At 39.5% G+C, this 25,158-nt stretch overlaps 1 protein-coding gene across 5 annotated transcripts in view; it reads right to left on the bottom strand.

Moving 5' to 3' along the window:
* ctnnd2a (catenin (cadherin-associated protein), delta 2a) overlaps positions 1-25,158 on the bottom strand; it is a 318,237-nt gene that overhangs the window by 41,757 nt on the left and 251,322 nt on the right. For all 5 annotated transcript variants that reach the window (XM_088071967.1, XM_088071968.1, XM_088071966.1 and 2 more), the window contains exons 16-19: positions 15,102-15,219; positions 11,517-11,699; positions 5,445-5,618; positions 1,403-1,553 (exon numbers count right to left, since the gene is read on the bottom strand). In XM_088071967.1, coding sequence (XP_087928093.1) covers positions 1,403-1,553; positions 5,445-5,618; positions 11,517-11,699; positions 15,102-15,219 — 626 coding nt within the window. The remainder of the gene's footprint in view (positions 1-1,402; positions 1,554-5,444; positions 5,619-11,516; positions 11,700-15,101; positions 15,220-25,158) is intronic.

Raw genomic sequence — 25,158 nt, 5'->3', positions numbered from 1 at the left:
CCCAATGCAAACCTTTGGTTTGATCATCTCCTCTGCTACAGTATCTCTCTCACACTCTTTCCTCAGACTTTCTTTCATTACCACATCTTTGAGTTCAGATCAGGTATCTACCAGTTTCTTGCCCTTACTTACCCTCCTGTCTTTAGCCTAAGTTTCTCACAACAAACATACCTTGGCCTCAGTTTATTAAGTCATGATGTAAAACGACTTCATTAAATAGTAGAGAATAAAAAGAACTTGCAATATTTTCCATAACCATCACACTACTACAGTACTATCATAAAATAGTAATGTTTGTCAGAGCATTATATTTTAGATCACACAAGCCCATGAAAAGCCTCATTTAAAATTAGGGCTGTACACAAATCAGAATTATGCCACTCGAATCTTATTTGACAGCTCAATATGGATATTTCACTATTCATTCTTTTTTCTCATACAGAGTTTGAGAGCTTAAACGGGGTTCGGAGGAATGTTCTGAGTCACAGCAATATTCCTGTAACATAGTAAATAAGCCAAGTTAGCCCCTCTGAGCTAATCCATGCCAACGATGCTAATGACATATTGGCAATGTGCAAAACCATTTTTGCTGCTAAAATCAAATAAGAGCCAGAGACTTCTAAGAAAAAGACAGAAGATAACGTCATCTCAAAGCCTGACCGGGAAGCTCTCTTTCTCCAGGGAGCTGCCTCTCATACCCTGGGTGTGGGTCAGCAGCTGCCTGTACTGGAGAGCAGTGTGAAAGAGAAGAGTGCTCTCTCAGCAGCTACATGTGGGGACCAAAACGTCCTCAGAAGTACACTACACACAGAGTGACAAAATAAGGGACAGCTCGACCCCTACAATCTAAGGTATCTCAACCTGATGATTCAAATCTACAACTTTCAGGAGGCAGCCTTATTTTGAATGTCAACTCATAATATAGACTTGATCCTGGTTTGCAATGACCGGTTCATAGTCTCAATCAATGACATAATTCAATGGGTCAGAATCATAACCCCAAGGTGTCCAAGTGAAACGAGTCAGGTAAGCCATCATACTATGTTACTAAAAGGTGACTGCAGGTTTCCATTAGTGTTATATTGCTTCTAATTGGTGTAATTGGCTACAGGCTACATCACTTGAACACAAGCTCTCGACTTGCATACTCTTAATGAGAATGATGTGGCAGGAACAGACCACAGTGGAACAGCTACGAGAGAATGCAATTAGAGATGAAAATGGGCTTCAGGTTGTTCCTCACAAACAAACAACAGAGACTGCAACTGAGCAAAACACCGCAGGTGTCCAAATTTATGTAACTTGATAGAGAATAAAAAATGCCAGTGATCGTCTAATGGTTGGGGGGATGTTTCACCAGCAAAAAGCCTCTCTTAGAAAAGTTTTTTTTTTCATTACTCACCAATGAGCTCCTTGTTCCTGATGTCCAGTGCCATATTTCTGAGAGCGGTGGCAACGGCACACACCACCTTGTCATTGTCTATCCTCAGTAACTCCACCAGGATGGGAAGGCCTTTCTCCTTACGCACAGCAGCCCGAATGTACACCGACCACTGATGGGGAGAAATCAGGGGGGGAAGCAAAAATAGCAAAAATAAAATGAATGCACGAATAGTAGTCTGAAAAAAAAGGAGCTGTGGGAGTTCTGTGACAATTTGCAGCATTGTTAAAATTTACAACTAGAGAAAATTTCTATTTGCAAAACCAAGGTTTTACTTCTGTGGTTTTATTCATCAATCCTACCGATTGTGATCACAATCTGCTCCTTGCATGCAATAATGGAGATGCAAGGTGGTTGTAATCACAATTGTGTCTACACAGCATAGTAAACAACAGACAGCACATGGAAATAATAAACCATACTCCTTACTAGTGACACTATGCTTGTTTGCTTAACCTTACTATGAGCTCAGTGCACTCTGTGGATTGTGCACTTTTCATACATGTTTATTCTTCCACCGTCTTATTGTCGCCATGCTGACTATTTTCTGTGACCCGACAGAAAGAAAATAGTGAATAAAAGCTGAATTAGAATTGCTGCCTTGCAGTTGGATGCCTCTGCAAACCAGTCAAGTGCATTTACAGTTTACATCCATGTCTAGCCAGACTCATATGTTGCCATGGCAGTAGACAAGACAGGCTTCAAATATGGATGTTGCTGCAAAGAAGCTACAGATTCTGAAAGGTGGATGCTTCACACAAAATCTTCAACCAAATACAAAGATCTCAGCCATCAGTTTCAAGGTGGGCACCCAAGATCTGTGTCACTACTTCAGCATCTGATATCTACCCATCTGTTGCTAAATTATGGCCTGGCATTGAATAATGGCCAGAAAAGTGTTTTTGCAAAACATTATGATGTCACAGTGACATTTGACCTTTTTGATATAAAATATCATCACTTCAACATTTTAACCTATTAGACATTAGTGTGAAATTCTGTCATAATTAGTGTGACGGTTCTTGACTTATTGCCAAAAATGTGTTTTGTGAGGTCACAGTGACCTTGACCACTGAGCTCTTGAGTCAAAGTGGACATTGGTGCCAAATGTGAAAAAATTCACTCCATCTCATGTCCTGAGATATCACATTCACGAGAATGGAATAGACATCACAGGGAACTTGACCGTTGACCACTAAATCTACTCATTGGGATACAGATCCCAGCCAAGGAGGACATCTACAGCAAATGCTGCCTCAGAAAAACAACCAGAATCTGTAAGGACCCCATACGCCAATGCCACCGTCTGTATAACAAACCTTATGAGGCCTCTATGCCTGCATCTCCCAAATGAGAAATAGCTTTTTCCTTGAAGCTATACTTTATCTGCACTGAATCAGACAACTAAGTGCCTCCCATAATCTGTCTGACTGCCCCCATAATTGTCTGGCAAAAGTGACTTTATTACAACACTGTTGCTGCTGTAAATTTCATAACTAGTAGCTATTTTAACTTTTATCTATTTTTTTCTATAATCATGGTTTTATAATCTATATGCTATACCACCAATGTCAAAATTTCAGACTGAATCTCACTGTACTCTGACAATAAAGATATTCTATTATATTTTTTAATCTTTTTCTATTCTTTTCTAAAGTGGTTGCAAGTAGGAAAAAGGGAAAAAAGTCAGATGAAGTGCAATGGGCGAGGTCAAGTGGGAGATGGGTCGGTATAAGAAGGGCTGAGCCATTACACTGACTAACAAGTGATATACTGTAAGAGGGAGAATTACATGAACCAGAGAGAAGAGTTTTGAGCTTGGAGACCACTCTATCCTCCCTCAATAACTATCAAGGTACGCTTAAATAGATCACTTGACCCTAAACAGCTCAAGTGGTGCCGCCTTGTGGGTCAACCATAGAAGACTGGAGATGTGCTAAGCAGCACCAAAGAATAGATCAGTAAATGAAGTGTGAAGATAAGAGATTGTGTGAAAAGCATAATGTCAATGGTATGTTAAGGTTAAAACATTATTGTTTTTTTCTCAAAGACCACAATGGTGAACTATGGTTCATTTAATCATTTAAGGAAATAATTCACCCTTGGAGGGAAATGATCATACTGTATGTCTGAACCAAGAGCTTAGTGAACAGAGTGTAGAATGTGCCAGCAGTACGCCAACACAGCTTCATTGGAAACCGCTAGCAAAGTCAGGAGAGGGAGTTTGCTTTCAGGGGACTCAACAAAACATACATGCACGCACACATGCACACAGACCCCAAAATAGAAAATGTGATTTCCTGAAGACCACCTGCCCCCATCATTTCCTTGTCTTCCTATAGCTTCTTCGTCCATCTCCCTCTTGCTCCGGTTCTCTGTCCATTTCACTACCAATGGAAATACTTACAAAACCAAAATAAGATACACACAACTCCTACGCACATTTACAAGACCACAGAGACATTCATCTCAACCACAGTGTGCTTCCCTGTCTGCAACTGCCTGTAGACTTCAAGTTTTAACAAACAGCAAAAGTAATGTAACCTTTCGACTAAGCATTTTTTTGACTGCATAAACGTTTCTATCGACATTCCCACATTGCCTGTTTACAGCCAACATTGTCTGATGCAGTTTTCCAAGGTCATTCCAAGGTTAAGCCCTCACGTTTTCTCCTTTTTACCCTTATATACACACCTCCCTCAAGGCTATAGCTGCCTTTACCAATACTCTCCAATATGACCGCATGACTTATACATTATTACCATCTAGCTGTTTCCATCAGTCAGCTGCTGTTGAACTCTAGCTCTCCTCCCTGGTGTGTTCAAGCTCGGAGCCGTTACATTATTACAGTTATTGCATTGCTGCTGAACAATATTATATACTACAAAACACATAAAAACATGGGATTGTGCTGGAAATATGTCAAAGTCAGCCGAACGGTGAAATGAGCAAATACACCATTATTCCATCTGACTGAGTCTTTGAGCTGTTCATCTTTTGTTCTCTGTGGCATTTACTGCAACCAAATCAGCCTTTGAATTTGTATAAAGACAGATCTGAACTTTAAACGGATGATAGGAGTTGAGAACAATGTTGCGCACATGAAATCGACCTTAGTGTTCTTGATATTTATCTTCTGCCTGCCATGAAAATACATTTATAAAACAGCAAGGTGATTCTGATTTACATTTGCACATCCTGTAAAATTACGCCTTACTTTAAATCTATCCTAACCACATATCAATAAACAGATGCAAAACCAGATCTACGTTCTAGCTATGAGCATGTCTTATCAGTCATCAGATAGGTAGCCTTCACACATAATAGCATGCTTGCATGCACACTCATACACACAGTAGCTTTGTCCTTCTTACAAATCAAATAAAGTTCATTGTCATTTTACATTACATCAAGGCGAAAGGAAGAATAAGAGAGTGTTTCTCTAGGATCAACGAACAACATTACCATTTATACAGCACAGCACAGTCTCTGAGCCTGCATACCTAAGATGTATGGACTGCAAGCTAAAACAGTTCAAGTTAAAATAGAAGAGACAATAAAATAACAGTAGTATGAAGGTGTAAAAAAACAGCATAAAAGATATAAAAGAGGAAAACAGTATAAAAATGTGAATAAATTGTTTGGTTTGTGGCTTATCTGAAAAATACTGTTCGAATACTCTATGTCTCCGCATTCAATGCACGGCTAATTAGGACAAACTCATGATGAATCCCTTCCTTTCATACTAATGGACAATTAAAAAGATATAAAGACACATACATTTTCAGGAGCCTGCATTTACCTGCTCTATTAAAAACAGAAATACAAGGACTGCAAGGGCAGCGTGAGTTCCTGCACTCCCAGTATTTAAGTGCAGTGATGATGGTTTAATGTATGTTTACATGATTATACTCCTGGGCTCTGACTATGTTTATGTGCGACAAAGATGCTTCAAGTGAAGCAAAAAGAAGGCTTTGTGAAACATTTTATCTCTAGCCTTTACCTTCCAGCTGCCTGCGGCAAGGTTCTGCAGAGCCCCAGCTGCTCCCTCCAGGGTGTCAGGATTGGAGCATTCAGACAGCAGGGTGAGGTAGGGCTTGACGATGGTGGGGTGCCACAACATCTGAACCCCTTTAGGGGGCTCCGCCGTGTCCGGAAAGGGACCCACGCCATCCCACTGTGAAAGAGGAGATAAGATTATTAAAAGTTCTCTAAACTTTAGAGAACAATGAGATACTTGAGTGAACACTGTAAACTTTTTTCTAGCAATGGTTTTTTAAGTGTGTTTCAACTGAGACCACAGCAAGCAGAAGTCAGCTCTGATGTCGTAGAGTCCTGGAGTACACCTGTGCATCACTACAGCAGGATAAGAAGTTAAACCACTGGAGGCTCAGATTGAACATCATGTTCTGGGTTTGTTACAACAAACCTTTCATCACCAAATCATGGACTTCGACCTGGTACTGGTCCACTGCCCTTATGAAAGCAATAGCTTTACCCATTTGAGCCTGTCTTTACTGATTCTTCACTGTGCTTAGTAGGTTTAACCCCCCAAACGTGTTCTTGAGAAATCGCAATCATGAATGTGAAGGACAAGGTCACAGTGACCCTTTTTCCTTCACATTATGATCAATTCATTGTTGAGTCCAAGTGGAATTTGTGCAAAATTTGAAGAAATTACCTCACTGTGCTCTTGAGATATTGCATTCACAAAAATGAGAGTGATGCAAGATCAGAGTGACCCTGACCTCGAACCACTAAAATATTACCAGTTCCTCCTTGAATCCAAGTGGACATTTGGACAAGTGAAAAATTTAAAGAAATTCCCTCAAGGCATATCTGAGATATCATATTCACGAAAATGGGATGGGCAGACAAACGGACATACACCTACGTATGTAGCTATGGACGGATGGAGATGCAACCTGAAAATAAAAAGCCTCTGGCCACAGTTTGAGTCAGCTTTCTATGTTATGAACATAAATAACCACACCAAAAACTCACAAACAGCTACATGGACATGAAAGTGGCATTAACTCCATTCAAGCCAATATTCAAACTAAGTTCAAAGGTTTGTTTACACTTTTACTAAAAGAGGTGCTTTTTATTGATTTTATTTAAAAGATTCACTCTTTCTTTTACTTGAAATGTGGACTTTAAGTTTAATGTATTCAGACTAATTTTATTTATGGTAATAGTTTAATTTGTTAACAAGTGCCAAACAAGTTCAGTGAGTCTTTATTAATAGTGTTCTACTTTGAAAACTGACACTAAACCTTGTTGAAATGAGATGAAAATGCACCGTGTTGATTGTATTTGAAGGGTTTGGCTACAATTCAGATATTATGAGTTTTGGACCAGGGACAAATTTGTAGTAACTGGACCTCTTTCAATTTTAACTGAATAACCCTACACTAACAACACAGCTAAGCAGTGAATTTCAAAGGAGCGGAGTAGCATTCATTCACTTCCCCTGCTCTTCCCATTCATCTGATTTCATACCTGCACTATTCATGGAAGACAGATATCTGTGGTTGTGTATTCTAGTGTGTCTAAGTGCATGCATTACTACATCTCCACTTAGTACACCCTGACCTATTAAAAAGCCACAGACACTGAGTAAATCGCTCCCTGTCAACCTGCTATGAGGGAAAGAATAGTGATGGAGGAGAGAGGTGGGAAAGGGCAAAAAAATAGAAGGAGAAAGAGATGCAAGTGAAAACAGTCTATGAGTGAATATTTCACTCCTACATTTGCTTTTAGATATAAAGCTCCACACCTCTCTTCCCCTTTACCTGCATCCTCCTCCTCTCCTCCACTACAATGGAGTCCCTTGATGTCTGAACCTCTTTGTTGAGTGACATGCCCACACCTCTCTCACACAAGCATGAACCCACAGCTAACTCGCTTTCTCTCTCTCCCCTTTGATTTCTATTTCTTTCCTCTCCTGCTTGTCATTAATAACTTGTCCCCCCTTTCTCTCCTGTTGATTCTTTCTCTCAACCTCTCCCTTGACTTCTCTCCCTTTTCTTTCTCACTCGCCTCCCTCGCTCCCTAATTTCTTATTCTATTTCCATCCTTCTCTCTCCAGTTCTCAGTTTTTCCTCTCCCTATCGACCTCCTCGGTTTCGCTCTGCTGCTTCTCCTCCTCCCCTTGTCTCAAGGTAAACTAGGCTAGTGTGTGTCTTGAGAGAGGTGCTGTAGAGTGTGTGTGTGTGTGTGTGTGAGTGTGTGTGTGTGTGTTTGTGTGACTGCATGTTTTTATCTATACACAGATTCTCTGATCAAAAAATCAAAGGCGTCTTATAGTTTGAAGTGTGTAGAGGTGCTATAACAAGAGGCATCAACTGTTTCACAGCAGAATACTTTCTGTTGCCTAGAGACATCCTACATACTAAATTTGAATGTATAATGTTAATTTGTGTATTCAAGATTCTCAGAAGATTAAGTATATCAAACATTTTCAAATGCGTTTGCTCTAGTGTGAGAAACTGTTTCATATGCAGCAAATAAGTTTTGTTGTTTTTTTAAAGGTGATTTCCCATATGTCATTTTGTATATTCTGCATCTGTACAGATAATAATCATAAAACATGAAAGCTGCCACATTCACTGAGGCTTTAGCTCTACATTGTTTGCTGTGGGGAACTTGTTAGTTGCAGCTGTCCTGTTTGATAATGCCAGTAAAGTCAATAATACACTCACATTAAAGTTATCTGGTCACACAGCTGGATACCAACAGCGTTATTCATTATTCATAAGTGGAAAGTGATATGTTTTCAACTTTTCTACTCTACCGCCCTAATTGGTATTGTTGACACCACTGCTGCTTTCCATCTTTTCTCAGAGCTTAGCAACTATCCACACATGAGCAATGGACACTGAACAACAATATGCAACATTGAAGAGAGAAGAAAAAATATGTTTGCTAAAGAGGTAAAGTAGTTTTGTAATTATTTAACTATTTTCTATTCATTTTAAACCTAGCGTTACTTGTTCTTTGAAAGTTGTTACAGACTCTGTTTGTCACGGCTCACCTACATTCAACTGCTTTGGGAATTAAGTCAGCCGTTACTACTGTGGACATAGTGACAACTGCAAAATTACTCTTTCACAGCAAAATTACTCCTTTGCTGCAGATAGCTAGCACTGGACCTGGGAAGACAAACAGCACAGTTCTCTTCCTGCTTTTGTTGCAAAATGGTTGATGTACTTCCTTTTTTACCGTAAATCAATCCTTAATTTTTCCCTAAAGATTGTACCCGGAAGGTAGGCAGAATTGCATAGTGAAAGCTAGGCTAATAGCAAACCACTTTCAACAGTTTTTCGTTGTTTTACAGCTATTACATTTTGAAATCAACCTTAAATAGAGAATTAAATGTTTAAACGAAAAAAAGTTGTCTCTGGAGGCTTTCAAGAATTTTCAAGAGACATAAATCCTAAATCAAAGCAGAAATCTATAAAATGTCCCTGAAAGCAAAAAAAAAAAAGGTGTGTGTTCCAGTATCCATTAGGAGTGTTTGGGAGCAGTTCAGATTCAATGCTGCTCCTTGGCCTTGCTGTCTGAATCTGAAAGGAGACTACATTACGGTCAAACTGCCCAAGTCTCTCTCTACCTGTCTCTCTGTCCCTCAGGCCAGGTTTCTTCTTCTACAACCCGTCATTCTCATATATGTGGCAGTGTTTACCCCTTGGTTCCTCCTACTTGGTCTCCTTTGTACCGAGGTCTATGTGTCTTACTTTTAATCCCTCAACACCCCTCAATAATTCTGCTCTCCGATCTGAATCAGACAGGTTCTGACAAAGTATTGGCTATTATGTTGTGTTAATCGTGGCCTTGGGGTGGGATTCAGGTTTGTTTCTTAAATGCAATTTATTAAGAATTTCTCTCGTCCTTTCTCTTCTCTCTCTGTCTATGTAAATGATCTGTGTCCATGTGGGTCATGTGTTTCAAGCAGATAGATAATGGCCATGGGGAAGAGACATGGTGTAGCCAATCAGTCGTATTAGCCTGGAGAGCCAACGACAAATAATGGATGAAAGAAAACATGCACATAGCTCTGAGTCTTAGAATTGGTTTGCATCTCATATATCAGTTGTCTGGTCCTTAAGAATGCTTGGACAGGCAGTGTTTAAGGTTGGTTTTGAGCCCATGGATATTCTAATATGAGCTCTGCCAGCTCTGCAGTCAGGTCAGGTGTGCTTTTGACTTAAGCAAAACATGAGGTCTCGTCCATGAAGAGAAGTTCACCGCTACCGTAACAGCCTGAAAAAGGCATTAAAGGAAAAGAAGGCAGAGAAGAGGGAGAGTGAAAAAAAATAAAATGAGAATGATGCAGCTTTTGACAAGGGAAGTTCAGTTAAAAAGTTTCAAATACATGAAATGTGAGAAAAAAACAGCAAAAAAATGGTTTATGAGTTGATACATTATAAAAGAAGCCAATGCAATTCAACTCAGCTTGCATAATACTCTGTGATCTATGATTTTCATCCCTGTCTTCCATTATTTACCACACATGTCCCTGTTGAAGGCGCGGATGCTTCAACTACTCATGCAATGTTTCTGCTTCATCATGAAAGCTGTCTTTTTGCACCCGTGTGTATATATACAGATGGGGGACAAATGAAAGTAAAACCCAGAATAAACCAGTGCAGAAACATAATGAATGTGGATGCTTCTATACAAGGTATGAGGGGGTCTCTGAACATTTTGAGCATTAAAACCATGTTAATCATATGACCTTTGAAGTAACATGATCTCTGCCAAATTGACCACCAACAGGAGACTTTGAACTGGTGTGTTAGGGCCCAGACACATCGAACCAACTTCAAAGAACTGGCAACGACGAAGAATGACTGTTGTGTGGCCTCACATTGCTTGTGTCTCGGCCAAGATGTTGCACTTGTATCACTAAACCAATAGCCAAAAGCCAACTAGCAGGTACATTCTGTGTCTTCATGAGAGGAAATAACTCTGCATACCAGCAGGTGCAGGCTCAGAGGGAGTGCGCAGACTTTTAAGCCAATTTTCAAACTGGCCAAACAGTGGAATTACAACCTCTGGGTCTATAACATGATACCACTGAACCCAAAAAAAACTTTGTCCTGTAGACTTAGATTGGGAGAGATCTATCTATCTATATTATTTTTAGCATTTCAGTTCTTGTGAAATGAATTGTTTCACAATCAGGATTTGATCAGTTTGGTTAATTAATAATTGTATCCCCATTCAAGTAAGTAGAAACTGCAAGTTAACCACTTGGCTGTAATGTACGAGGGTCTGTAATGCGCCCGTGGGCCCAATAATTCTGAAGATTTGGGTAATTTTACACCCAGGGGGTCAAACTGTTTTGGCTTCACTAAAAAACTTTCCTAGGAAGGAATGATGCCCCACCTAGTACGCTGTATCCAGTTTTCTTTATACATCAATGAGAAGGAGACTGTAGTCTCTGTTCGTCATTCAAAAGGGAAAATGGAAGACTGACAGGATGGATTCAAGCCAGTAAGCTCATGAACAAAATATGACAATAAAATGTTAAATGAACAAAAGATATTTACTGTGCACTAACAGACAATTACAAACCGTTTCTGCTAAAGAACTCAATGGGAAAAAAACTGATGTCTTCTTGACTTTAGTCTTTTGTCATTTCCATTTCTCTTCTCATGCCGTAAGCTGAACTTCCAATCAGAGTGATTTCGTTCACCAATGGGCTCCACAATCTCCAATGCCAATTCAACAGGCTAAATCAGCCGAAAAAAAGCTGATGTTGGCCGACTAGCGCCAACGGTGCAGGACACACAGCAAAAACTGGGGTGACAGACGCTCACTGATGTCCCATCTTTGCCTAATGGCTGACCATCATCGTAGCGTGTCAGGGCCCTTAAACTGCACTTTCAAACACTATCAAAAGTGTTCGTTCCTCCACCTGACTACAACACTCCTGAGCTATTCTGTTGCAGGTTAAAAACTTGAATGATTCTAGACACCCATTTTTTAATTTATTGTGTCCATTCTGTCTATCTACAGTATATCTTTGTCTCTACTTCCTTTATCTATCATCTGCTCTTGTCCTTACCTGATCGGCTCCCTTCTTTTTCTTCTTCTTCTTGCCCCAGCAGCCAGAGCTCTCTCCGTCACGGCCGTTAGCATCACAAAGCAGGCCATCCAGCTCCTCCAGCCCCCCCTGCTGGCCGTGTGAGGTCTCGGCAGCCAAGCGGTATGACAGGTTTCTCAGGATGCAAACACAGTTCTCAACAGTCTGTAGATAGAGAGAGTTGGGAGATATGAATTGAGGTAGGAGGAAGAGAGGGGCGGGGAGAAGGAAGAAGAGATGAAAAAGAGAGAGATATAAATGAATAAAGTGAGAAAGTTGAGGTGGGAGATATGCATTTGATGCCATTTAATGAAACATCTCGCTTGAAAACAAAGAGCAGACAAAAAGTCAAAGCATGCTGATAAAAACCACCCACTCTCACACTTTTACACTATCGGCCTTCAACCCCCACCCACAAGCCAGACAGACGGAGAGAGTGAGAGACAGAGAGCGACGAAAAGGAAAGAAAGATAATCTCACAGGTAATGTGCCTCTGTATTTTGTTAGCACCGACTTTGAAATGAGATTAGAAGAAACTCAGGTAAATGAGGAAAAATGACGAGCCCAATACATCGTATCACACCCCATTAAACACAAAGTTTAGAGGCGAACCTGCCAGCCGCGGAGTGTGCCTGAATGAGAGTAAACTAATCCTTACAGTGTATGGTGTCTATGCTTAAGTGTGTACTTTACCCGAGCGTGTGTACTTGTTTAGCAACAGCGAGAAAGGGGAGTCATCGAGTCAACAGAATGGAAATTAACAAAGACGAATCATCAATCTTCTCTCTGTCCGTTGGTTTACACAAAAACAACTAAGGAGTGTAATTGAACGGCCTCCAGAGATGCAACAAACAAAACAATGTCTCACTCCAGCGAGCTGCAATCATGTCTGAAATTCTATTCACATGCTACTATAGAATGATGTAGGAGAAGTTACATTTTACTTACTATTTACTTTGACATTTTATATTTCGATCTGTTATTCTACACTCATTCAGTACGCTGTCCTTTCCGGCTGCGTGGTTTGGGGAATAAAGAAATTCTTGCTTTTGGTTTAAGAATGATTATGTATTACTCACTCACTTGCTTCACAGGAAAGTCAGAGGTCTGGGTCAGTTTCTAAACAGCAGCTATTCAACAGAAATCCCATTCTTGTGTGTGGGAATCTACAAAACAAACTGATGCGAGACAAAAGCTTTCTATGTTGTAATACAGTTTTGTCTCTATGACCTTGTGCTTTATACACAATGTACTTATAGAATCTGCTTTTTTTTAAAACTCTTTTGGGACATACTGTACATCAATGGACTTGCTGTATACTTCTCCACAGCGAAGTTGGACCCATTACACTTTCCCATATTTTCTGTATATAATGTTTCACAGTCATGGATGAAACATGGCCAGAGTTTCAAATAATAACGTAAATGTATGTAAAAGTAAACCGTTCGAGCAAAACCTCAGGCTTCAGACTGTTCTGAATACTACTTTTTTTGTTATTGTGTGGTGATTTTTTTTTTACATAAGATAAAGTATCTCCATACACAGTCACTGCCTTGCTGCAAGTACACCGCACAATGTAGCTACATGTTAACAATAACTGTAATTGTGGTTGCCAATGGTGTAAATTTCTCCCTGATTTGAAATCATATACCTGCTAGAACATGTCTGGTTGTGTTTAGAAACTTTTAATGGATGATTTGTAATGGCAGAACATGCCACTATACTCTGTTACAGTCATTTCTCCAGCTGCTATGATGGTGAAGAGACACCAAGAGCACAAATGTGGAAGACCCGCAAACACTGACTGATGAAAGCAGACTGGGTTTTTTTTCAGAAGGGGGGGTTAGAGACACAGGCGCTAAAACAGAGCCTCTCATACAGAGTATGAGGAAACTAAATCATTAATCGTTTGTTTATATTCTTGCTCCTGAAGTCGGTAATTAGCACCTCCTTCCCCGTGACATCACAAGCATTATGAAAGACATCAAGCTTTTACTAGTCATGAGGGAACTCGTATTCTAAAATATCTTTCTGACAAGTCACAGCAACATTTTATTACTCCATAATTGCATAATCTAACACAGTGACCACTGTAAAAGCAAAAAATATCATATAGTTTGAACCCAGCATTAGGTCTTGCACCATCATTTCAAATGACTGTATCAGTTAGGTTAATTGACTCTTAGCTATGCGCCAGTACATACTGTGAAACCTACCTAAATGCCTTTAAAAATTCCTCACATCTGTGCAATTCCTCACAGCATAATAGCAGTAATCTGTAGATTGTGTTTAATGGGTCACTCGAGTATAAAACATAATTGTCACATTACATATAGTGAATATTCCTCTGATCTTGCTGTCTGGATCTGTGAACATTAAAATGAAAGGAGGAGAGCACTGAGACTGTCTTGATGATCAAAACTCAGATCCCGAAGAATCTGAAGAGTGATGATGAGGGGATTTTTTTGTGAGAGCACTAACCGGGACGAAGTGATTATGCAAGTATATGGGCACATAAACGGGCAGATCATCAGTTATAATGTTACTTGAACGACTTCAGCTTGAGTGTTTTAATAATTCCTGCTTAATCTGATGCTACAAATGCATCCATTTAAAATAATCCACGCGAAGTATTGGTAATGTGAGCTACTTTGCATTAATTATAATGTTGTTGACTACTTGAGATCTATTTTCTTGGAAGTATTTCTAATGATAGACCCGATCAGTCTGTCATAAACAGTGGATAGTGTGAGGAGGAGGTCTGACAGAGCATGCATGCATGCAAAAAAAAAAAAAAGAAGAGTAAAAGGCAGTAAAAAATGAACACGAGGCCTAATGTGCATCGCTGTTTAAACAGTGACCACGTGCTGGTTCACCTGCCAATCAGTCTTTGTTACTGTGGCGACAGCAGTACTCCTCTGGTGACTGCAGTCAGATGGTGAAGAGGGGCGGGTGGTTAAGCAGTGATTAAGGATGGCCATTTGGAGAAGCTGGGAGACAGGGAGACCTTGAGAAGTCAGCCATCCACAACACTGTTTATATAATATTGACTGGCCCCCACATACTGTGTGTCATGGACACACATATACACTCCATGCCAACAATGTGTTCTCACACATTAAAAAAACAAACAAAAAGTGAACATAAACCCGCTCAACTCTGACTAGTGGCAGAGCTAAATTGGCAGCAAGAAGTGCTGCGACACGTTGAATTTGAGTTCTTTAATTTGCCCTAAATAAAAGGCGTTGACGAACTGCACACTCCTTGAAAACCAAAATTTGTCTTTGCTGTCGCTGCTGGCAGTTAAGGTACAGCCATTGTTGCTTTTTTTAATTTCTTGCCTCCTGTGCAATTAGATTTAACCCGTGTGTCTACAAGCAAAAGAACGAGACACCTTTCTCTCTTGCAGCTGATGATGTAGTTTGAAAATGCACATTTACTGTACGATAACCTTTAAAGCACAATTGATGGAGTTCGAAAGACAAACGCATGAATGAATTTACGCAGGCACAGTCATGCACATTACATAAACGCAAGCCAAGATGCTCAAAGTCAACACACACACACCTTGCTGTCAATCTCGCCACTACCCAGAGAGGTCTGGATGACGTAGAGCAGAGCATCTGTCAGGCCGTCACACTCCCTCATCCTTCGTCTTGCCTCCTCACCTGCGGAGCTTACATTCCTGCAACACACACACACACACACAAAGAAGACTGGTCAGAGTATGTGTGTGTATGTGTCTGTGTGTTTGCCAAATAGAGAGAGAAAAACAAATGGGGAAAGAAAGAGGGTTGGTGAGGAGGGAAGATAAGACAGGAAGACAGATGAAAGAAAAAAGAAAGCTGGTAACAAGAGGTGTAGAAAGCCAGGGAGAGAGTGAGAGCGAGTGAGAGACAGACACCGGGAAAACCTGGCAGCTCTCCCTAAACTAAACAATTGAAAGGGGAACATTAAAATTCTGGATACATCTCAATCTATGCCCCGAAGGCTCGCCTCAATTTAAAGCACTTGACTTGAGTCCAAAAAAAAAAAAAAAAAAAAAGAGTAGGGAGAAAAAAGAAAGCTGCTTTAGTCTGACAGTTGGTTCCTGAACTTAACAGCCAACACTCACACCAACGCTGCTTTGATAATTTGACAATATTGTATCATTTATTATTAGCGGCTTTGCCAATATGATGCACAGAAATAATGAATAGAATTTTAATTGAACTTGAGGTACAGGTGGGTGGTGTTGGGTTGAATTTGTTTGGGTTTCAACATGAGGCTGTCTGTGATACAGATACACTCAGTCCCAGACATTGACTCATTTGCCTCTGTCAATAAAACAAATATGAAACTGAGTTGTGCGGCTTGAGATAGATGGAATATTGCATTTCCCTTCTTCAACACAATAATGAATAGACACATCTGAATGTTCATGTAACTTTAAAGATGACACAATTCAGGCTGTTCTAATGCACTGTTTGTACATTTTCCTACTAAATGCAATGCACCAAATTTTGTAAATAACCCACATATTTGGAAAGTTTGAGATCATTTAACCAATGAGCTGACAAGATTAAAATAGGTAGTCCTGTAAGAAGGCAGATTGGGGAGGTGGATGGGTCACAAACATGGTACTTTCTTCCAGGACTTTAACCCAGCCAATGTGCAGAACAGTAGGAAGTCTGGTGAACTTTGAGTCATTTTAAGATATGCCGTCACCATTTTTCTTTTCCTAAACTGTAAATGTAACGTTACTTTACCTAACTTACCTCACCAAAGTAACTTTATATCAAGTATGTAACTTTACTTGCCTAAACCAACCACTTTATTTTTTTACTAAACTTGAACAAAGTAAGTTAATCTACCAGTACCTAAACTATTCAACTTTGTGTTAAGTACATAACGTAACAAGCTTTTATCTTTGGGAGAGAGCGTTTCATGTTTACTTATATTATTGGACTGTCTTGTACCAGTGGAAAATGTGCAAATTTTGGAAAAGGGCATAGTTCCTAATCCTTTAAATATCATACGAATCATTGTGTGGGAATACTTTTGATGAAAGATTACAACATTATCCAATGTCCAGAGAACATCAATGCCACTCACACTATTGGAATGACTACAAGGATTAGTTATGATGCAGTGTGATCTCCGTAACACTTCATACACACTATATTAACAAATACTTGACATAATTAGGATGGTCAATACTCTGAATTATGACCTGAAATTTGGGAAATGACTAAATATATATTACATCTTGAATAACAACTTGGAAGGGAGCCATTCCAGAAAAACCAGAAGACATCATTTTGACATAGAGTATAAACTTTGTGTTTACATGGTAAAGACAAAATAACAGGCAGGTTTGTACTCAAAACAAGACAACTTCACAGACAGCCTTTTTTTTCTTCTTTTTTTCCCTTCATTTTCCAAAGACAGCTTAATAAACTCCCTCAGTCAATCTCCTGCTCAGAAATAGCATTTACGGAAATACAAAAGCAGAAAATGTTTCCAAGTGAGTATAGTCTGCTTCTGTGTGTACCCAGCTGTAGACAGCCTTTAGGGAAATCAATCCTAGAGCCATAGCATGTGTGTGTCTGTCTATGTGTAAATGCCAAAGTGACAAAAGTGTACGCACGGTCTTAAAATCTCATTGTTGCAACCGCTCAATACATTTTATCGGCATAGTCACAATGTGCCAGATCAATTCTTGTCAATTCTGTTCATAGTGACAATGAAAGCAGAGAGTCGTGTCCTCTAAAACTGTTATATTACACAATATTGCTGCCATTGGTGTAGTGATAGTTGTAGAGCGGGAATACATTGCTCACAAGAGGCAGGTACACTTAAGCGAATGTGTGCAAAGAGGTTTTGAAGTTATTACTACAATTCATCCTCTGGTGGCCGTATTAGATGGCTACAATTGTTGTTGAGACCATGAAAAGCTGATTGTGATGTTTTAACTACTTGGCCATGTCAGTATTCCTATCTGTGCTGCTTTCAACTGAGAATGGATCAATTTATCACCAAGGTTGTGTTGAGAGGATTTTATTTCTTCAGGCTGTTATCATTTACTCTTTGTGCTTATACCTATAAAAAGTAATGCACTTTAATAACAAACATAATCATAAGCCATGAGGCTGTGATCATGTGATCCATGTGCTGCAGCCTGTTCTTCCTCATATGACGGGAGCTAAGGAGAAAGTCAGGGGATGTAGTATAAAAAGCAACAAAATCTTGCCTCAGTGAGGTGGTTAGAGTGACAAATTACGCTCGTACTCTTGCCTTCATTGGTTGGTTAGGTTTAGGTATGGGGAGTCAGGGTAAGAGTAAAAATGTTAAGGTAAGCCAATCAGAGGCAGAGCAGAGTCAGGCAGATTAGGTTGGACCAACGCCTTAACTATGCAAGGGGGGAAAAAAGGGTCAATGTGGATGGATGGGTCAAACCATCACAGGACTTTGACCCAGCTGTTTGTGTCTTGATGTAACCAAAAGTCAACGTTAATTGAAATGATTTATGAATGTAACATAAGGTCTTGTCATGTCATCACGTTACATTAAGAACATAATGTAACGACTGCCAATCGTGATTGTTTTTCTACCTAAACAAGTAGATGAATTTTTTGAAAGATTGCAAAGGCATGAACCACTGTATGACGGTCAACTTGTTAGCTTACTATAGAAGTTACCTAGTAGTTTTAAACATGTGAGTGCACATATTATGTGGCATTTAACTGTATCTTCACATTGGTAAACCATACAACTATGTCTTCTGATTGAGTCATAAAACAGACAACAGAGTATGACAAGCCAATAACACACTTAGCGAAGTTTGCAAATATGTCAGTGTCATTATACTGCTCCATTATGGCCTTTAAATACAACACAACTGTGTGAATATGTAGACACAACTTATATTGCATCTTTCTATATTTATCGGCCGGTTGTTTTACACTGAATCTTTTAGGACAATGCTACAATGAACCTGCATTATGCTGCCTTACTGATAAGGGAATACGAGTGAGGACAGCTGAGCATAACAGAGAGCAAGGCATCAAAAGAATTAGCAAACCAATTACTAAAGTTTGGTTACAGGAGTTTAAACATGTTTCTTTAAAAGGTGAAATGTCAAAAAAACAGATGAGAAAGACAATAGAGGTGTGAATGAGGAGACGGGGCGATAGTGTGAATGAATAAGTTCATCCATCACATTGGCATTATAAAGAGATCATGCACAGCTTTTTCACCAGTCTATGAGATGAGGTCAATCATTTATTGTACTGATGAGAAAGAGAGAAACGAGGGAGAGGGAGGAAGACACAGGAACTCAATTAAAACTTCAACAGAAGGTCAAGTCATTTTCACCCGCTTTGAATGCTAATGGGCAACAAGAACACGATGGAAAACCCGCTTAGCAGAGACACAACTCTCTGTCGAGTCGATATAAAACAACAGAACAGTGAAAACACTTCACCTTGACTAATGTTTAAGCACCAAAGACAGGTGGTGGGTGGGTAAGAAAGACAGAGGGTGGACTACTTATTACTTTAACGCCCAGCCCAGAATATGCTGACTTCTACTGAGATTTCCATCAAGTTTTTTTTATCTGATACTTCATCATGGGTGGAAGCAAAGACACCTAACTGTGCTACATAAATGTTTAAGTGAGAAAACTTTCACAAAATGGTTGTGAGTTATGCCAGTATTGATGTACAGTCAAGACAGAATGAGCACTGAAAATGCCCTTGTTTCCGTTATATATAGATTGGAGCAGAATTTAAAGTTCTTAAGTGAAAATGGGAAAAAAAGAGACAGACTCGAAGGCGCTCTTCCAACATTTGGCAAGCTCCTGTTTCTCTTGTAAATCTTCTCCACACAGACAGAGCCTTAACTAAAGCATGCATTACTTTGCAGTTTTCTCTTTCAGTGGAAAATACAGACAGTGGAGCAGTTTGAGGCCTTCCAAATATGTTTTATTTTATGTAAAAGCTGATTAGTTTTGCCCAGCCAGACCAACTCAGTTTTTCTAACACTGGGATATACTAATGCTAACTGCTAAAAAAAAATTGGTCTTAATCCTTTTGTTCAAGGTAGAAGAACAATTCTGGAAATGCACATCCTATGTCTTTGCAAAACTGTATTAAAACACAATAAAAACTAGATAAGTACACTCCACAGAGTGCAAATAAGCAAAGATAACAAAAAAGGGCTTCTTTAATCTTGAATTATGCTTACTGATTCATACCCTCATTGATGACAAACTAACTAGAGGTCCTCAAACATATGATTATAAATGTGCATGCCAAATATTAGACTGATTGGTCCAGTAGTTTGCAAAATTAGCTGGAGACTGACAGCTACACGTGCACATACACGACCAAACGCATGATCCCTTCTATGCTCACACCGAGCAGAGATAATAAAGATTTAAATCATTTTAGTTGACATTTCCACAGGAGCCACATGTTTTCAGACTGACTATTATAAACATCGACCAATGACAACGCTGCCAGTGGCGCATTAATCCTGTTAGGTGGAGTTAAATTTGTTGACTGACTTCCTCCATGGCCTTGTTCTTGTTATACAACAAGTGAAGCCAGAATGCATTGGAATCCATTGACGTTTGTAAAATTAAAAAAAATCAATTATGCATGCTTTTATGCTTCTAGATATTAGAAATTATATGGTGTATAGCAGAGATAAAATAAAATAAATCATGGTGATGTCTATGCACTCTCAATATATTTCACAATTAAATGCAAATTCCTTTGCAGTCTTTTAAATACCTAGAAATGAAAATTATTGAACATGAACTATGTCATGTCAATAACTACACTACTTGTGTCTGTGTGGACACATTGCTCTGGACAGGCTTGAACAAAACAGCCCCATGGACTGCAGATGAATGCTGCCATGTGTATGTGTGTGTGTGTGCAGATGTAAAGAGTGCAAATGTGCCTCGGTCTATATCCGTGTGAGCTTGCTGCCTGTGTCCGCGTGCTCGTGAAGTCTAGTGGTTCTTTAATGAAGCATGAAATATTGTGCCTTTCTGCAACACGCCTTTCCTTCTGTGCCAGTTACTGACAAACACAGCGAGGCCAGGATTTCTTATGCAGAAAATAGCCAGCTAACTTTTTTTTTTCTGGGTTTAAAGTGTCCTCAGGCATTCTCACATCTTGCTGTGTTGCATCACAGAATATTTAGATAATGCTTGCTTGTTTGTTTGAATCAGCTTCCACACTCGAACATAAGGGATTTATGGACCCGAGTAACATAATCTGAGCATATGGTTATCACTCAGAGAGAGAGGGAGAGCAGATTAGATGGCATATTTCATAAGACCATGACGGATGAGTGTGGAAGGTGACATTTTAAGCTAAGTGTGCACAAACTCCAAAAACGCTTTGCTCAGAGAGGGTATGTGAGCACCTACATGCGGGTTTTCAATCACTGCTGTGTGTCTGTGTGTGTATGTGAGTGAATGACGATGTCTGTGAATGTCTTTAAATTTAACTGGTAATCTCTACTATTTAACGAGTCCATTACAGGCTTAGACTTCATCCTATCTGATGTCACCCCTCATTAATTCAGTCTAAGTCATTAGCCTGCCTCGTTAAATAATTACCTACTGAGCAAAAAGACACAGAACTTGATTAGCATCCCATTGAGAATTTAAAAGTTGTTATTTTAGCTGCAGTTAAGTAACGGGAAAGTGCCACCGAAGCCAGGGCTAAAGAGCAAGCAATTTCCAGACTTAACCTCAGAATGTTTTGAAAAATGTGTACTACCAGTCTGAGTAATGGTAACTTTTGGCATTAAATGGTAATATTTCATATTTTCTCCTTTCCTGGGGCATAATAAACAACATTTGGCTTGTTCTTATTCATTTTGAGGGGAAACATGGAGAAGGGTGGCAGTGTTGTGTCATAAGCCCTCTTTCAGTGAAAGAAATTAAAAAACAAATTAAAATATTTATTAGAGTGCTGCTGGGTTGGCATCGTTGGCAGCACAGAAAGGCACAAGGATGTTTTGGAAACAAATGACAACAAAAATAAGTAAATGAAGAAACTGAAAAAAGAGTTTAACTTAATTAAAGACATATGTCTTTGAATGAAGATGTATCGGGGAAGTCAGATATGAAACATTCACAGAAAACCTTGGCTAACTCACAGAGGTGGTGTCATGTAAGAACATTTTAGAATATTCAGGACTAGTGACAGACAGGAAAGTATATATATATATATTATCAACCTGTTATCTACAGTATTCACTTTGTTCAAAAACGACACTACCAACAGGAGAATGTTTCACAGTAACTACTGCTGGCATGGTAATGCAAAAAGTACACAAAGTACCAAAGTATATAGAATCCCAGTTAAAACATCCTTAAGGGCACAATGACAAACAACACATTCATATTTTTTTGAGAAGTAGCATCCACACATAAGTAGAGAAAAGTTCACTAACAAGCTTCCCGGTATCTGCAGAAACTGCTTGGCAGTCATTAAAGCATGGCAGAAGTTGACCTTGTTTTTTCACCAATTACACTGTTTAGAAGATACGAGACAGGTTATACATTTTTCAATTCACAATGTGTTTTCTTTCCAGGGCGCAACAGGGTACCTCAGGAAATTAGTTGAGAGCCAGTGAGCACATCACACGTTAGTCACTCTCCACAGTCTTAGTTGTTTGAAGATTCATGTAACATGTACGAGAAATATGCGTTCATGAATGGATCTCGGACAGATGGCTCTCTAATGTTGCTCAAGGAACAAATGACCACTGAGTGACTTTGTCTCAACAGCTGGTGTGTGGCAGCTCTGCACAAGAATCTGACCGTGTGCGTGTGCGTGTGTGTGTGTGTGTGTGTGAGAGAGAGAGAGAGAGAGAAGGGGGGGGTGTAAAGGCAGCAGAGGGTCACCACCAGATGGAGTACACATGCATACAAACCAATTAATATCAATGAAATAAATATGGAAACAAAGTCATTCGTAACCACACACTCTTTATCCTTGATTCATCTAATCAGTCATTCTACTGCTCTCCCACAACTGTGGGTGTCTGAATGGAAACAAAATGAAAGTGAGAATGAAGAGCACACACACACACACACACAAACACAAACAGCGTGTGGAGCATGGAGGCAGCAGGTTTTCTCTGACTTGGCCATAAACCAACAACCTGCAGGGAGGTAAACAGCCCCTGAATGGAGGATATGGAAACCCCTTCACAGGAGACCTTGTGTCTGGCCTGATAACACTGTGTGTGTGTCTGTGTGTGTGTGTGTGTGTGTGTGTGTGTGCACGTGTGCGAAAAAGGAGGGGCCTTTAATGTCCGCCAGCCGAATAGACAACATATGGGTCCATCAGCATCATTAGCTGCTTGGCCCACACTTAATATATGCATGCATGAGCTCACAAACATACATGAAAATACACACATGCACGCATTCACACACTGTCACAAAGCCCGTAATCGAAACACCTGATGCCCTGACACCAGTTCATTCCCATTATCATACGCAGCTCCCTCATGCCAGCTGTGATTCCTGAGACTGTTTCAGTTTAATGCCTTTGCTTTCCAATAGGCATAAAAGTGTGTGCGTATACACACACACACACACACACACACACACACACACAAACACTTACACATGTATATATACACAACCATATACAAGCTCATATACAGTCCAGGTACATAAACCCTCAAACACACACAAATAAACATAGATACACCACTGTACACAAAGGCATGTGGACACTCTCATGCATTACACAGACACACAAACACACACAGCAGAGGGGATAATGAGAGAGGTGAGAGGTCTGAAATTGAGCCGAGGTACACTGGGACCTGAACATTGTGGCCTTGTGTCACTTTAACCCCCCAGAACAGACAGCGAGATAGAAAACAACCCTGGAGAGCAGCAGAAACACCTTCATTACTCTCTGTGTCTCAGCTCCCATCTTTGAGATCCTGTTAGTCTCTCCTTCTTATTGTTCACCACTTCTACATTCTCTTCGTTCTAATCTTTCCAGCTTGTAGCCTTGTTGTCCTCTACTCTCGCCTCCTCATTCTCTTTACCAGCTTTTACAATTTGATCTGTAGCTTCACAGTGTGGAGTGGTGCACTGACAGCATCATTTGTCTTCCCCCTGCGTCTTCAGAGGTGCAAACACACACCAAAGTCCTAACCACCTTAGTAAGTTACGAAATAATAAACTTGACATTGAAGTCAAAAGTCTATAAATGTCACTGGCATATACTTATAACTTAGTCTTAAGAGTTTAAGGCAATGCATCTTGCTTTGGGGATAAACAAACAACTAGAAAGAAACATCACAAATGCTCAGATTCTCATAGTAAACAAATCTTTGCAAAATCTAGGCTGAATTTAGTGTGCACCGTGCAGTCTTCTCATGCGTGACATTTAACAAATAACTTTTGATTCATCCATTCCCCCAAATCACAAAAAGATATATTTTTTTAGTGTACCCCTACTGGTATCTAGCCATGCAGATGGTGAGATTATATTTCAAGAGTTTTGAGATATCTTAGACCCCTCACTGAAGTGGAGGCAAATTTAGTTTGACATGCAAAGAATTGAAAAATGACATTTGAAAAACTCAAAAAGCTCAAAAGCAAGCTCTTTTCAGTCTGCATCAATAGATACCAACTTAGATGGGGAAAATGTGTTTTCTTGTGATTTGGGTGAACTAGCCCTTTAGATTCATCTCCTCTTTTCCTGTCATGATTAACACTCAGCCATTGCAAAACTTGTATTGCTCACAGCTTAGACATGCATGATATGTAATTAAGAACATTTTCAGCTTATTTTGCATTAAATCACAAAAACATCAAAACAAAATTCAATGAATGTGTTCGTTTACAAATCGTAGCTTAAATATACCAAACTGATTATCTCTGATGCACAAGCTCCTCCAACTGGAAACAAGAATAAATTAATAGATAATATACAGCAGAATAACTTAATAATTTGTATCCTTGGAAGTACTGAGTTATATATACACCCATAATTTTTCCTACACATTTAATAATGGTTGTCTCTTTTGTTTTTATATATATATATATCAGTGGCAATAACCTATTCCAGCATCCTCAATCCAAAGTGGGAACCTTCAGGTCTGAAAAATTAAGCCGATGTGCCAAAATCTGCAGTTTGTCTAATGGCCACTTGAGACTGGCCCCAAAAGCAATCAGTCCCTGTACCTCCACGTTAAATATCCAAATTTATAGCAGAATTGTTTACAGCCTGGTACAAAAAAAAATATTTTGGTCCCTATAGCTAATTTCCCCTCTCATCAAAGCTGTACAGGGGAAGACTTTTTATTTAAGTCACCTTTTAAAATTTTGTCAAGGACTAAAGATATGCATACTTAAAGGCGTGGCTGCTTCGACTTAGAAGTGGGTGCCATCCATTAAAAAGTCACTACCATGGAAAAAATGTTGGTTTCTGTGTGTCAACGGTTTTCAGTTAATCAAACGTTTTGGTCGCATAACCACAGCTGTAAATGCAAACTAAGCTATCAGCTAGTCTACCCTATTGCCCAAAGCACTTCAGGCTTCAAAAAATCAAGATGTTGATGGCCAAATAGCAAAGCTGAAAGCTTC

Source organism: Plectropomus leopardus, chromosome 21 (assembly GCF_026936395.1).
Source record: "Plectropomus leopardus strain MGB_pleo_1.0 chromosome 21, ASM2693639v1, whole genome shotgun sequence".
NCBI lineage: Eukaryota > Metazoa > Chordata > Actinopteri > Perciformes > Serranidae > Plectropomus > Plectropomus leopardus.
Note: the sequence above shows the minus strand (reverse complement) of the source record. Positions and strands in the feature narration are given on the sequence as shown.